This window comes from Hippopotamus amphibius, chromosome 5 (genome assembly GCF_030028045.1).
Source record: "Hippopotamus amphibius kiboko isolate mHipAmp2 chromosome 5, mHipAmp2.hap2, whole genome shotgun sequence".
NCBI lineage: Eukaryota > Metazoa > Chordata > Mammalia > Artiodactyla > Hippopotamidae > Hippopotamus > Hippopotamus amphibius.
The window spans coordinates 122,520,603-122,535,493 of record NC_080190.1 but is presented as its reverse complement, the minus strand read 5'-3'; the positions used below and the strand labels follow the sequence as shown (position 1 = coordinate 122,535,493).

General features: G+C 42.2%; 1 protein-coding gene across 2 annotated transcripts in view; it reads left to right on the top strand.

Annotated features, from left to right (window-relative positions):
• Positions 1 to 14,891, top strand: part of CHD7 (chromodomain helicase DNA binding protein 7) — a 180,797-nt gene that overhangs the window by 136,436 nt on the left and 29,470 nt on the right. For both annotated transcript variants that reach the window (XM_057734511.1, XM_057734510.1), the window contains exons 10-15: positions 1,315 to 1,452; positions 1,549 to 1,670; positions 2,026 to 2,269; positions 3,429 to 3,605; positions 8,024 to 8,167; positions 9,354 to 9,609. In XM_057734511.1, the coding sequence (XP_057590494.1) occupies positions 1,315 to 1,452; positions 1,549 to 1,670; positions 2,026 to 2,269; positions 3,429 to 3,605; positions 8,024 to 8,167; positions 9,354 to 9,609 (1,081 nt within the window). The remainder of the gene's footprint in view (positions 1 to 1,314; positions 1,453 to 1,548; positions 1,671 to 2,025; positions 2,270 to 3,428; positions 3,606 to 8,023; positions 8,168 to 9,353; positions 9,610 to 14,891) is intronic.

Here is a 14,891-nt window from a genome sequence, read left to right as displayed (position 1 = left end):
CTCCTAGATCTGGTCCTGGTCAGAGCCTTGGATTATGACACACTTGGTCTAAATTTAACTGAAATTTATTGACTTACTATTAGTTTTAGGACTTAATCATCACTGTAAATGTGTTCTTTGTTTAGTCTGAGAACTTTTTTAAAAGAAATCGGTTTTCAATGTGAAGCAAATAGATTGTCGTTTTGCACAGTTTCAGATATGATCAACAAAGAATTCAATATATTTTCATATAAATCTGTTATATATAGCACCAGTTTCCCTTATAAAAAGAGCGCTCTTGTAGCAGAATGCAATTCAGTGATATTTAACATTTGGACATCCTTAGTGAAGTTGATGAACCTCATTTAATGTGGTACACAGAGGATACTGTGAACTCTTTCTCTGTGAGATCCCAGTCTTGCCATGCTCACGTTGCTTTGCAGAACCCTACGAGGTTGTAAAGGACAGTTGGTAGGGCGTGAGAGTAAAGACAAGTCTAATGACTTCTGAGCATTGTGTCTTAGTGAGGACATGCCCACCCACCATGACGTCTGTCATTCCTAGCTGCTTCTTGTAAATTAAACTTTATAAAGTGTTTGAATCTTGCTTGTCTAGTGAGTCTGCAGTGAACTCCAAGCTGTATCACGAGGTTCATGATGTTTCAAAGACCATATCTGTAACATGATGTTTACTTTTCTAGTTTTGCTTAGTTGTATGTAAAAAAAAATTTTTTCCCCACAGTATATTTACATAGTACAGCAAATGTTTGTAACACGACAACCAGGTCGGTGTACCTTGGTCCTGAAATGAAGATCAACAAACTCAAATATTTTCTAGAAGAAAGCCAAAGCAAAATATTTTGCTCTCCAGACTTCTAGAGCTCAAACATATTATTGTAAAGTGATTGGATGCAAGCAGTATCTCTTTAAGAAAAAAGAAGAAATTCAATAAATTCAAGCCTGTTTCTCATTCTTTAAGAAAGTAGCCAGTTAGGTAAATATGTAAACACACCAGAAGCCTGATGGTTTATTTGCACAGATAAGAATAAGGCTTGAATTCAGCTTTGTTATTTGCTAGCTATTTCTTTATACTTTTTGACTTTTGAACATGACTTACCAGTGGCTGCGATAAAAATCAGTTTGTTCTGATAATATACAATAATATTTCCAGTTTAGACTTGAGACTCTGTAACTTAAGGGCAAGTCGTTCAGTGGTCATAGTTTTAAAACTTCTACCTGCTCCGTCTTACTGTGGCTGGGGTAGTGTCTGTCGTAAGTGAAGTAGAACATGTGTGTTTCATACGAATCCAACTGTGCTGTATTTAAACCGGCCCAGCCTGTGACTCACTATCTGGTGAAGTGGTGCTCGCTGCCTTACGAAGACAGCACGTGGGAGCTGAGGCAGGACATAGACCAAGCCAAGATCGAAGAGTTTGAGAAGCTGCTGTCCAGGGAGCCGGAAACAGAGCGCGTGGTAAGGGCTGGCGAGGGGCGGAGGGTTGAATTTGAAAACAGGGCAGGGCTGTGGTCTCTGAGAAACCACTAACGGGATTTACTGTGTTTGAAACAGGAGCGACCTCCTGCTGGTGATTGGAAGAAATCGGAGAGTTCCAGGGAGTATAAAAACAATAACAAACTCAGGGAATACCAGTTGGAGGGAGTAAACTGGCTACTTTTCAATTGGTACAACATGTATGTACAATGTGTTTTCCTTCTATTTAAAAAAAAAAAGCCTACAGTAGCTCTTTTGTAGTCATCAAGAGTATGGATGAAATATAACTTAACATTTTAACTCCCTAATAGAAAGTATTAAAAAAAGGCAAACACCAGAAATGGGCTTAATATTTGTTTACTTAACAAATATCAATATAGAGATTGATAGACGTGTGTAGAAATAATTTTTATGTCTTAGAGCATTTTGTTTGGAAATATGTTTGACGGTATCTAAGGAAACATCTGAGACATGCATTTATGAGTATAATAGAGCTATACAGCTGTCCTGTATGTGTACTTACTAAAGTTTCCTTGTTGTATTTCCCTCCCAAAGGCGAAACTGCATTTTAGCAGATGAAATGGGCTTGGGGAAAACTATCCAGTCCATCACCTTTCTCTATGAGATACATTTGAAAGGGATCCATGGCCCTTTTCTAGTAATTGCCCCCTTGTCCACAATCCCCAACTGGGAAAGGGAATTCCGGACCTGGACAGAGTTGAACGTGGTTGTGTATCATGGGAGTCAAGCTAGTCGTCGGACCATTCAGCTGTATGAAATGTACTTCAAAGATCCCCAGGTAAAGCGTCGCAGGCGGGTGGTCCTTTTGCTTATGGGCATTTTAAGGTGTGGGATGTTAAAATGGTCTCAGACTTTTGAGGGGTTGGTCTAGATTTTGCAGAATTGAGAAATTTGCTTTAGATTTTTTACCCAATTTGTGTTTGTATTATAGTTCCACATCTTATGATTACAGGTCTTTATCTATAGTTTTGGTCATTCTAATGATTGGAATGAATGAAATTTTTTTTTCTTTTACCTTGGATGACTGCTGAAAATCATTTAATGTATTGATATGCTAATTTGGTTTATTTTGCAAGCCGTAAAAGAAAGCGAAACAAAAAATGGAGTTAATGTGAATGGAAAGAATATTGTGTTATTTATTGTTACTAGAAGTGAAAAATATTAGGTATGTAGGATTAACTGGTACATACTTTGGCTCTTAGTAGCAATTGCTATGATTTTTAACTGATTTTAGTTACCTGTATGCAATTATCCTATGATGTTGACAGTGAAGCATTATAAATGACAAAGAAAGAAGAATAAATAGTATATGTTAAAATAGTTTTAAGCAATAGGTGGTAAATGGAAGTCCTATAGCTGGAAGTAGGACAGAGTTTTGTTTTCTATGTTCGTTTGCCTTGAGTGTAAAATCTGACTTATAATTAAATACTTAAAGAGAAGAATATTAAGATCTAGTTTGTTGTTGATCTTTAGATTTGGGAAGTTGTCATAAGTTCTGAGTTGAAAGTTTTTTTCATGTTAGCATATTAAAAGTAAAAAGTAAGTTACAAAAGTGAAAAAAAAAGTTTTAAAAGGGAAAAACATTTTTTAAAAGTTGTCTTAATACATAATCCCTTTGGCCTTTCACCTTTTGAAGCCTGTAGGATGTAACTAGAATGGGCACCCTTAGTGGCACTTTGCTGCATATGATCTGTAAGGAAATTGGGTTGGAAATTTTACTGACAATTTTCAGACTTCTTGAAAAAGAAAAGGTTTTAAAGCTCTGCTGCACCGTGACAACTTAAAACCTCCAGTATACCTTGAAAATAAAGTTTGTGTTACCTAAAATAAAGATGTCCCTGAAGGGATCAGTACATATGTCTTATGCTATGTATTCTTCCCTAAAGTTGTTAATGTAATCTTTAATGCTAAGTAATAACCCAGAGTTGTTCTTACAGGGTCGAGTGATAAAGGGGTCCTATAAGTTTCATGCCATCATCACTACGTTTGAGATGATTCTGACCGATTGTCCTGAGCTGCGGAACATTCCCTGGCGCTGTGTAGTCATTGATGAAGCCCACAGGCTGAAGAATAGGAACTGCAAGCTGCTGGAGGGACTCAAGATGATGGACTTGGTCAGTAGTCACGTTGGCAATTCCCTTGACCCCGAATAGAATTCTTACTGACTCAGTATTCCTGCTGCTCTGATTCTGACTGATACCTTTGAAGGGTGTTTGCAAAGCCTGTCAAATGCTGTGATGTATGCCCCGAGCTTTCAGTTTCTTAAAAGTTGCTGCCGTCTTCTTGATTCTCAGGCTGTTGGCTGGTGTCTTTGCACAGTTGTATCACAGCAGAGGATAGTTATGGTGTTTTCACTGAAATGAGTTTCAAGAATTTGCTTTTCCCTTTTGTTTGGAAATACTGCCATTTCATAAGCTGTCGGGCCAAACATTAGCTCCGCGGTGATAATCCAGTTATATTCCAGGGCTCATAGGTTTTGGCGTCCAGGGGCCAGAAGGACTTGTAGGTGAAAGTTCTCAGTAAGTCGAGTGGATATCTGGAATAGGTCCAGTTTGTGCAGACACTTAGAATTTGGGGGCATTACAGGACTTTGAATTTGATCTGGAATTTTAGACACGTCTATCCCATACTCTTCCAGCTTCCCAGAGAGGTCAGGGCTTCCTGATGAGGTTTTTCTAGATTTTTTTTCAGTAGGAGTTTCAGGGGATAACATATTGTAGAAGTGGTAGGATTTAATGTATTTTTCTTTCTACACTGCTGTATGATTTCCTAGCAGAAATCACTACATGACTCAGTCATCCTCAGCTTTCTTTTTTCACTCTGTAGTTTACAAGGTGGATTTTGATCACTTGTTTATATTTTTAATGTACATTTAAGAAGCAAATATATAGTTATTTAGCATGCCTTGGATGTTTTGATGAGTTTTTTAAAAGTACAAAAAGATTTTTAAAATCCCTTTAATATTGACTTCTCTAGATTAATTTGATCTCTTGTTAATTGGGAGTTTGATATGGGAAGGAATATTCTGAATGTTCGTGGCTGTAAATTTTTTACTGAAGACTGGTACCACCGAAAAGAACACTTAAAAGCTTTCTGTTGCAGCTGGTTCTTTGAAGAGGCTTCTTTTATTCCTAAATTAAGGGGATTGGATTAGCCAGCTATTCTTTTAATTAAAAACAAACAAAATCTAGTTTTGTTTAAAGGAAAAAATCTGACTGAATTATCCTATTTAGGATGGGATCTCCCATCCTTAAGACCTTTCTCAGAGCAGTTTGTATTATTTGGTGTTCAATCCAGAAAACAAATTAGCACACTTAGAAACGGTGAATAGTCTTGAAGACATGAATAAGCATATGGAAAAGAGGAACTCTGTGGCTGTATTTGGTCTCTCCAGGTGACATTTTAGTCTTACATCGAAGTAAACCTATTAATGTTTAGGTGAACATTAACTCTCATGAAATATCTAAGCACGTCTCCTGAGATAGGGGCCCATCTTCACACGGGTCCACATGAGACACAGTCATGGCGCCGTCTCCTGGAGGTATAAATAGTCATCTGAGTGTATGTGAGTTGTTTTCTGTTATTAGTGCCTGTGCTCCCGGATAGTAGATTCTAACTGCAAAACAGCCCTTCACTGGTGAGTGTTGTTTGTTTAACTGTCAACATCAAACAATCTAATTGTCATTGGGAGATTTCAAAGGATTTTCTGTCATTTATGGTAACACTTCATTAATGGATTAGAATCTGCTACCCAGTCTTCCCTCACCATTGTCATATAATGGCACATGTATAAGATGATGGTATCTGTGTATCATACCAGGGCAAGCCGAGAAGGCTGGCCACCACCGCAGGTGACCAGCCCTGGGATCCTGACTGTCACATCCCTGCCGGCTGCCCCACGGACTTGGCACACCTGTAACTCCTTCACGTCTCACCATGGGAAGCTCTGATTAGCAAATGAACAAAATAATTTTTTTCTGATGATCAAGAATCTTTACTCTCACAAGAGTTGTTTTCTAGGTGGAGCACATCACTGTTCAGAATTAGAATATGATTATATTTATCCAGTTCTGAACAGCTCATTGCCTGGTCTTTAAATCCTCACTTAAAATATACCTCATGAGAACTTATACACTGGCCACTTTTTATTCATCTTTCCTAGAATTAGTCACGGTGAAAATAGCAGATAATAACTATATGCAGCTACGGAGCAGGTCACAGGGAACCGCTGTTACCTGTACTAGATGAAGTTATGATGAAAGTGATGAGGGTTATCTTTAAGTGTGTTCTCTGAAAGAGAGGACCAGCGAGTGTCTTCAGTTCTCCCGTCACAAGGGAAACCCTTGTGAAGATGCTGGGATGCGGGATATTTATGGTCCCCACTGTCCTCCACAGGAGCCCTGGAGGCAGGGCCATCTCCTTGTCCCTTATTGACGAGGAAGGGATGTTCTAGAGATGATAGTAGTTGGTCTTTGTTTTTTTTTTTTAACTTTTTTTTTTTTTTGCTGTGTTGGGTCTTTGTTGCTGCATGTGCGCTTTCTGTAGTTACGGCGAGTGGGGGCCATTGTTTGTTGTGGTGCACTGGCTTTTCATTGCAGTGGCTTCTCGTTGCAGAGCATGGGCTCTAGGTGCTCGGGCTTCAGTGGGTGTGGCATATGGGCTCAGTAGTTGTGGTGCACGGGCTTAGTTGCTCCACGGCATGTGGGATCTTCCCAGACCAGGGATCGAACCTGTATCCCCTGCATTGACAGGCGGGTTCTTAACCACTGAGCAACCAAGGAAGTCCGGTAGTAGTTCTTCATGGATTCTGTTATGTCATCTTTCATTGTCAGGAGGCCTCATACAAATTAAAGATTCTGTTGAAGTGAAATTAAATGGATGTCACTCCATCAGAGCTGAAAAGAATGGTAACGTTTTCAAGCCAAAAGCTTAGCTGCTGGCCTAGTTGAGCTTGGAGGTGATAAGCTTGATAGCCCATATCTAACCTGACATTTTGTGACACCTGTACATTAGTTGTATGTTACGTAGTAGTTACTTTCAGAAGGAAACCTGGTTTTATTTTGCTACTGATGCAACCTTACCAAAGGGTCATATGTGTAATCGTTTAGTATAACTGGCTTTAAACAGCCCTTAAGGGGAAGCAGCATAAAAAAGAAGCTTTTTTTCCCCCCAAATAAGGTAATTTTGAAATTAATAACTTAAAAGGCTCTCTCTGAAATATTTGGTTAGCGGCTCAGGGTTTCACTTGGTCATAAAGGATATAAAAAAAATGGGAGACAGTCTTTAGTACCAATACAGCTCTTCCACTGCAGTAACTCTTTTCCTGAATCTGTGGCAGTATTTTAAAAAAATTCTTGGATAAAGTAATTCCAGACTTGAATATGTCAGAGATCATGGCCCATGTTACTCACCGGTATGGTTATACATTAGAAAATCTTGAATTGATTTGCAAGCTCCTTACTCTTTATGAATTTAATGATTTGGAAGATGATGGTGATCTGCGTATCTTCCTAAGTCAGAGACCTCTTTTTTTGAAAGGGAGCAAAGGAAGAATAAAAGCAAATTGCACTGCTTCACCTCGCTTTCGAAGTACTTCATTGACAGCTATGACACGGTAGTTATTGAGAGAATGAGCTTACCCTTAGGTGGGTCATCATCCAGTGTTTACTGAGCACATACTTTCTGCTCGGCAACCAAGCATGTCAGACTTCCAGTTCAGAGTGTTGCTTCTGAACCTCCTAGAAGGTGTAGCCACTTTCTGAAATAGCTTTATTAACGGTGCTGTGTACCAGATGGCCAAAGTAGAAAATAGTAAGGCCCTTAAGATTAGTAAATTCACCGTCGTTAAGACTGGTCACCATGTCTGATACATAGAAGTAGGAGGACAGGGGTACAAATGGCATAAGGAAAGCTGGAGAAAGAGCTTGTAAACAGGAAGAATTGCCTTAAAGAAATACCTGCCTTGGTTCAAGGAGACAAAGTTAGAAATAGCATCTACTTAAAAAACAAAAAGTGATCGTGGCATTTAAAACCAAGCTGACCTCTGCTACTTTGAAATGTTTGGAGAACAAAATAGTTTTTCATGTGCTGTTGCCTGTGGAAGAGCTTCTTTTGTCCCTGAAGTGAGTCATGCAGGAAGCAGATGGGCCGGAGAGAGCCTGTCCTGTAGAAAGCAGGGAGAAGCATGCGAGCTTCATCTGAGCCTAGGGACTGTAGGGAAAACTTAAGCTTTGGTGGGGAAAGAAGCCTTGAGACACGGGACCTGCGAAGCCACAGCACCAAAGTGACCTAAAAATCCCAGGAAAAACCAAAATGGCAAGACACGTTTATGGGACCTGGGAGTCTGTCTGAAACAGAAACCACATTTCTTGCATCTACGCCTTCGGATCTAATTCCTGTATTTCATGCAGGGTGGGTGCTGAATTTCGGCGTTCATGAGTGGAGGTTGGAAAATGCCTATCTTGGGAGAGGCCTCGGTGTTAAGATGTCCTTTGTTACAATTTGCTCAGCTGCTTTCCTTGCACCCCTGCAGGAACACAAAGTGCTGCTGACGGGGACCCCGCTCCAGAACACGGTGGAAGAGCTCTTCAGCTTGCTTCACTTCTTGGAACCAAGTCGATTCCCTTCGGAAACCACCTTTATGCAAGAATTTGGTGATCTGAAAACCGAAGAACAGGTATTTACCAGGTTTCCTTCGTATTTCAGTCACGTAATTGAAGATGAACCCCTGAAAGGGCAAAGCATTAAGGTTTAACTATTTAAACATGTAAATTATACCCATTTCCCACAACCTAGTAGGCAGGTGAGCATTATACCTCCTTTCCTTGGACATTCTGAGGCTTCCTGACGGTGGTGTTCTGGTTGGTTGGTTTGGCTCTTTGCCCTCTGGAAGGGCTGTTGGGATTTGCAGGGAGGTTCCCTTACCTGTTCCTGTACTTTTCAGCCACCGTGCTGTCGAGTTTGGTGGTTTTGCCATGTATGCTTTTGGGGATAGTTTCAGAAGCTGCTAAAGTTTGTCGAGCTGCTTCCCTCCTGGAGTTCTGAGGTTCTAGTCTCGTTTCTTACTTGGTCACATTGCTGGCTTTTCCTGAGTCTACATATTTTCATTTAGAAACATGGGTCCTAACGACCCTGCAGCATTTCTGTGAGAGATAAATACGGTCTCGCATATGAAAAGTGATTGGTTATTTCATACATCGTGAGAGTCATGTAGGTGTTGGTTATTAGGCTGTATTTGAAATACACACAGAGATACACTTGAAATCTTGGTCTTCATGTGCCCCTTCCCCTAACTTACTGTCTAAAATCTCTTAGCTTAGTTCAAAGTGAAGTCTGTTTTGTTTTGTTTTGCTTTGCTTTTCTTAAAATAAGAGCTGTGTGGTGTGCGGTATCCTACTGCCAGCCAATAGAAAAGAGAACAGAGAGGGACATCCCCGCTCGCTCACTGGTGCAGGGACCAGTTAGCTCCTGGCTTCCTCATGCTTTCTAGCAGCTCTTTCTAGAAAGGAAGAGAACTGAAGTGTGGCACTCCCATGACATTGTCTCTTCCTTAAGGGCTTAAGACAAACAGAAGGGAAAACTAACAGAATAAATGGGGTTCTTTTCTGCTGTATGGCTACCGTTCAAGCCTTCTGGCTGTTCAGGACTCCTGGGCAGGTGAAGTAGCCCATCAGAAATTCACCATTCAACCTTCATGCGTGTCTGTCGTGAGAGCTGTAAGATTAGTGCCTTTATACCCTTCCTGGGTTTTGACAAATGCAAATGAATGGTAAATAAATAAGAGAATCCTGGTTTTTCATGTTAGAATGTTTTACCATGCCAGCAAATCATGATACCATCATTTACTTAAGGTCCTTTTTTAGGTGCAAAAACTCCAGGCTATTCTAAAGCCAATGATGTTGAGACGTCTCAAGGAGGACGTGGAAAAGAACTTGGCCCCCAAAGAAGAAACGATCATTGAAGTCGAGCTAACAAACATTCAGAAGAAATATTACCGAGCCATCCTTGAGAAGAATTTTACGTTTCTTTCCAAAGGTGGTGGTCAAGCTAACGTACCCAACCTTTTAAACACTATGATGGAATTACGGAAGTGCTGCAATCATCCTTACCTTATTAACGGTAAGCTGCCCGCCTGGCGCCCTGTTTCAGTAACTGTCAAAGCCCCAGAAATCCTTTTCTCCTTCTAGACTGACAATTTTATGGTTCGTAACCCTCCCAGTGTGGGTGTCATCATCTTCCTGTTTTCCACAAAGCCTCCTTCTGTGTCGCTGAGGGTGCAGGACCCCTTCCCCCACCAATCCCTGAAATAGGACCTCACCTCACCTTTCCCTGTACCTTCGTCCCACCCCTTGAAGGCCTTGAAGGGAGGTGTCAGTGCTTGATGGCTAGAAGTCATCAAATGTGCCAACAGTCGAAGAGAAATTAGCCCCTGATTGAAGTTTCCTTGCTCTGTGTGTGTGTGTGTGTTTAGATCAGAGAAGTTAAAGAGCACCTTTGGGGTGAGAAGCAGCTGTCAACCATCTCAGGACTTTGATGGGAATAAAGTTCTCGCAGTCGGGAGGCCTCTAGCATCCGTTCTCTAAGAGAGTTTATCTTGACTGTTGATAATAGTTGATTCCTGGTGCTTTGTGGTCTTCCTGTTTTCTTAACTAACTTGATCGTGTTTTGTACCTGATATGAGTAAAAACCTGTATCATACCCTTCCAAAAACATTAGAGGAATAAACCTTTCATGCCCGTGACGTGTAACATTCCCTGGGGAATACAAAACCCTTCAGTTTGTCAGGGATTGAGATTGGGAAAGCCGTTCGAAAGCGATGGCATTGAGATGAGGATTTTGCCAGTCAGGGTTAGAAAAAGAAAGGCCTTTTAGGCTGATGTAATCACATCAGCAAAGAGGAGGCAAGAGAACAAAGGGGAACGTGCGCGAGGCATAAAGCATGCATAAGAAACAGCGGGACAGGGAACCTTAGACACAGCGGATCTTCTTGGGGGAAGCCTAGCTTCTAGCTCGTGGAGTTCTGGTGGAGCTGAGAAATGACTAGAAATGTGATTCAGGATGATTGGTCTGGCAACACCGTATAAAATGGACAGTTGTAAGGAAAGACACACGCAGAAAGCCCTGCTAGGGGGCTACTGCTGTCGTCCAGGCTGGAGTTAATGTGGCTTAAAGAAAAGTGATGACCAGCTCACTCAGGGTGCTTGTGTGCAATTATAATTGGCCAGCAGTGCAGTTAGGCTCCTTTCTAGGGGAGAAGGAACAGAGCCAGGTTCTGTCATGATCACGATCCATGAGGATCTAGTACAGCTGATTTTAAAGAGTTCCTGGTCTCTCCCCCTTTTGTAACTTACCTACCCACCACCACCTCACATCCAGAAGTTGCAGTTAATAAACGACAGAGTGGTCCCTACCTGGAACCATGTCAACCCAGCACACGAGGTCGTGGCTGTGGTATGACATCGCTGAGTGTCTTTTTCAAACTTTATACTTGTAGCTTGGTCTTCTGAAGAGAGTATCATGTGTGGTCATTTCATGTTTAATGCTGCCAGCCTGCTGATCACCGTGTGTTTAAGAGCTTGTGAGGCTGTTGTGGTGAGGGTCACCAGCCTGGTCCTGAGCTGGGGAGATGGAGTTAGGGCTGAAGGTGGTTGATGGTGAGTAAAGCTGTGTGTGTGTGTGTGTGTGTGTGTGTGTGTGTGTGTGTGTGTGTGCGCGCGCGCGCGCAGGCACACACACACGTGAGAGACAGAGACACACTTTTTTATTTAATGTCTGTTTAAAAAAAAAAAGAGGAACAGTAGCCTCCAAGGGGAAAGAAAAGGCACTCACAAAAGAGCTGAAGTGCTGCAGCAGGACACGTGGGGAGGGACCGTCTCCGTGGTGGTTGGTAGAATCCGCCCTCGGCGCCTCAGTTTCCCTCCTCCGCAGGCTACGTGCTGATCACGTGCCTTGAGCGTTGAGGTTGGGGAGAGGTTGGGGAGGGGTTGGGTCCTCCTCCCTGGCTGATGGCTCTCCAGGGTCATCCTTTGTTTGGCCCGAGGCTCTGAGGGCTTCCCGGGCGTGCATCTGATTGGCCACACCTTGAGGTCAGCTTTTGTGTCCTACAGCAAGCTAGGGAGTGTCTGTTAAGCAGATATCCTTGTATGCCTTCACGTTGGGAAATTGTATAAAAAAAATACACACACAGATGCACTGGGCGTTACGACTGCCCAGACGACCTATGTAGACGCTGTGTTTCAGAGGTTGCTCCGGGGCCAGGACTGTCCATTCTCATTCACAGTCTGGAGAAGGAAGGACAGAAATACAGACCAGACACCGGCTGCATGCTCATGTATCGATTTTGGAGATTAAGTGGACATTTGTGTGGGTGGTGACAGAGCATAAGAGCCCCAGTCAAACAAAAGTTCAGTTCCGCAACGCGCGGCGTTTCTGTGATGTGGACGGTGGAAGCCACTGTCTGTGTAGGCCGAGAGCGGTAACAACAGCGAAGCAGAAGAAACAAGTTAGAAGTGATTGTAGAACATAAGCTGGATGTGAGTGGGAACTGTTTCTGACGTGCACTGAGATTTTTCCGTACATGCACAGAACACTGTTGGGTGTCGCTGGTTGTTGTTTTTCTTGCTAAAAGTTAAGCAGGTGACTGGGTGACGTAAACAGAGTCACTGTCATTGGCCCAAGCTTTATTGGAACAGAACATCCAATTTTAGGTTCCATATGTGAGAGTGGAAATGATGTTGAAGGCTTGGTAAGGGCCCCGATGGCTCAGGGTGACTTACGAGTCCTGTGGGGGGTGGGGGTGGGGCGGGGAGAACAGTGGGCAGAGAGGAGAGAAGACTGAGCTCACGTGATGGAGTGAATTCCAGAGAGAAAATGGTAATCTTCAAAAGAAAATAATTTCTTGTTTGCAGCTAATATAACCAGATAATGCTGCAGCGCCTGCCCTCACAGTGACCATCTGTTTAAGGAAACAGATTTCCACACTTCTTCAAGTTGTCTCTGACGTGCGTGCACACACACACACACACACCGCCCCCAGACACACTTTTAAATGTAGTACAAACAGGACTTTAATTTAGGGCAGTGCCAACAGAGTATCTGGCCTTATCATAACCTATTTCCAGTGAATTTGCTGATTGATGTTTACAAATCTAGCCTCAAGGTGAATCTTTAATTGGTAAACTTGAGGATTTGGCCCTCCCATGACTTAGAAGGAGGTATTGCTTTCCTCCCCAAGTCCTTCCCTGCCCTCCTCTCTTCAGCTCTTCTGGACGTGATGCAGCACTACAGGAGCCGTGTAGGAAATGCGTGTGCTGATATTGTGAAATGAAGTGTTATTAGTGTCAACTGGCTGCCACTTTAAGAACCTAAATTCACAGCAAAGAGCTGAATTGATTAATTCAGCAGGAAATTTGTCACATAAGAATAAAATGTGTTTTAATTCTAACTATGTTTGATGACATGAGAATTCATTGGTAGCATTGAAAAAGCAGGAAAGTTATTTTTGTCATATAAATAAATTTAAAATGAAAAAATTAAATTTCTCTGATAATCTGACTGAACTTATGTTTTCAAATTTTTTTTAACTAAAATAATTCTAACATGTTTATTTTGTCAAAAATGATTATTTCATTTTTAAAAACTATTCACTGGCCATTAACTTAAACTAGAACACTATTTTATTTTGATTATGGATTGTAATCTTAATATGAACAAAAAGTACCCAGATATGAGTACAATCTGTTTCTCAGTTACATAGAGCTTGTAGTATGTTGTCCAAGAAGAACAAACTTTTTGAAAAGACCTGATGTAATATATGGATGTAAATCTGTTTTCCCTGTCTCCTTAGGGCCTTCTTGTCCTGAATCTAGAACCTCGATTTCTAAAGTTCTTGTTTTAAAAAACATTATTCGACTTTATGCAAGAACATTTTTTCAAGAACATTCTTTATTCAAGAATGTTCCTACCAGTGCTCTTAAGCAGCATTTTGGTTTTTACCTTTTCCTAGTACAAACCTTTGCCGTTTATTCCACTTAGATTAAAATCCTGAATATTAGCCTTTTGTTCACGTGGAGGAGGGAGTGAGAGCCAGCAGTTCCGACCCACCCGGCGTTTTCTACCAGGCCCTCCCTGAGAAGCAGCGGCGTGCTGTGCACAGACCTCAGTGCCTGGTCCAGGCATTGGTGGCTTTAATCTGGTCTCAGTAAGATTCTTTGTTGATTAATAATAAACAAGCTGTGTTTCTGCGTATGACCATGTCGTGACTTAACTTCCACAAGTGCCCTGAAAATGGAAATGGGGGCGTTACTATCCCGTCCACTGCTGCGGGCCACCCTTCTGTCCTCACGGCTCTGGTGGCCCAACTCACCTGACCTTTGAACCCTGTGAGGGTCCTGCACCCCCATGCTGCACACAGTTCGTTCATGTTTAAAACCAGTGGTAAGAAGAGTGGTTTAAAGTTCCTGGTACGGTTTAAGGCTGGAGACCAATCTCATTAGCTGGATTTGTTTGTATTTTCCAAAGGATAGGTGACCACCCCGCATCCCCAGGGAGGGGCTGAGCACAGTGGCCAGACCCTGATTAACCCCCAGCCGGAGCAGCCAGATCCCTGCTGCCTAATTCTAGTTCCGCCACGTAAGCAGCTGCAGGAAGCTTAGCGTGCTGCTCCCTGAGCGAGCGCGTCTGGGGTCGGGGAGGAGGTGGGAAGGCTTCCATCCCCAGGAAGGTGCCCCTCTCTCCAGGCTTCCCTCTCTCCAGGCTTCCCTCTGATGCACTCAGGCTCGGAACAAGCAGAAGCCTCTGTGGGGCTATGAGAAAAAGAGGGTTAGGTGTAGAAGTCTTTCGTGAGATAGAGGTTGGTTTTTGTTTTTTTTAAAGCTTTGGACAATTCAAGATAGAATTTCTGTACTTTAGGAAATTATCAGATGGAGCGAGCTGTAGAGATCACAATAGCAACGTATGCTCAGATCTCCTGAAAAGTTCCTACAAATTTTCCTGGAAAATGGACTCCTTTTTGTTGCAGTCCTTGTGGCTGTATTAATATGCAATTAGATACACAGATGACTGCCCTTGCACTGTAATTGTTAGAGCTCTGTTCCCTTGTCTCTTAGTTTCAGAACAGATTTTGTTATTTGTATTTATATTCAGCTAGTAAACAGTTCTTCATTTCTTTAGCATTTTAGGTTCCAAATTTTCTGTAGGTATCTGACCCTTGGCTTGTTTCTGCCACTTCTGGCTTGACAGTCTGTTGTTGAAATTCAGTTTCTACAGACAGCAAACATTTGTTTGTTGGAAAATGTGGGGGTCCCCCCGCCCGTCCACCCTACAAACGCCTAAATGTGTCACGCTTAAAACTTTGATCCTTTCGGTACTTGCATGGTTTCGTGTGGACCCCCCTGCCGGCC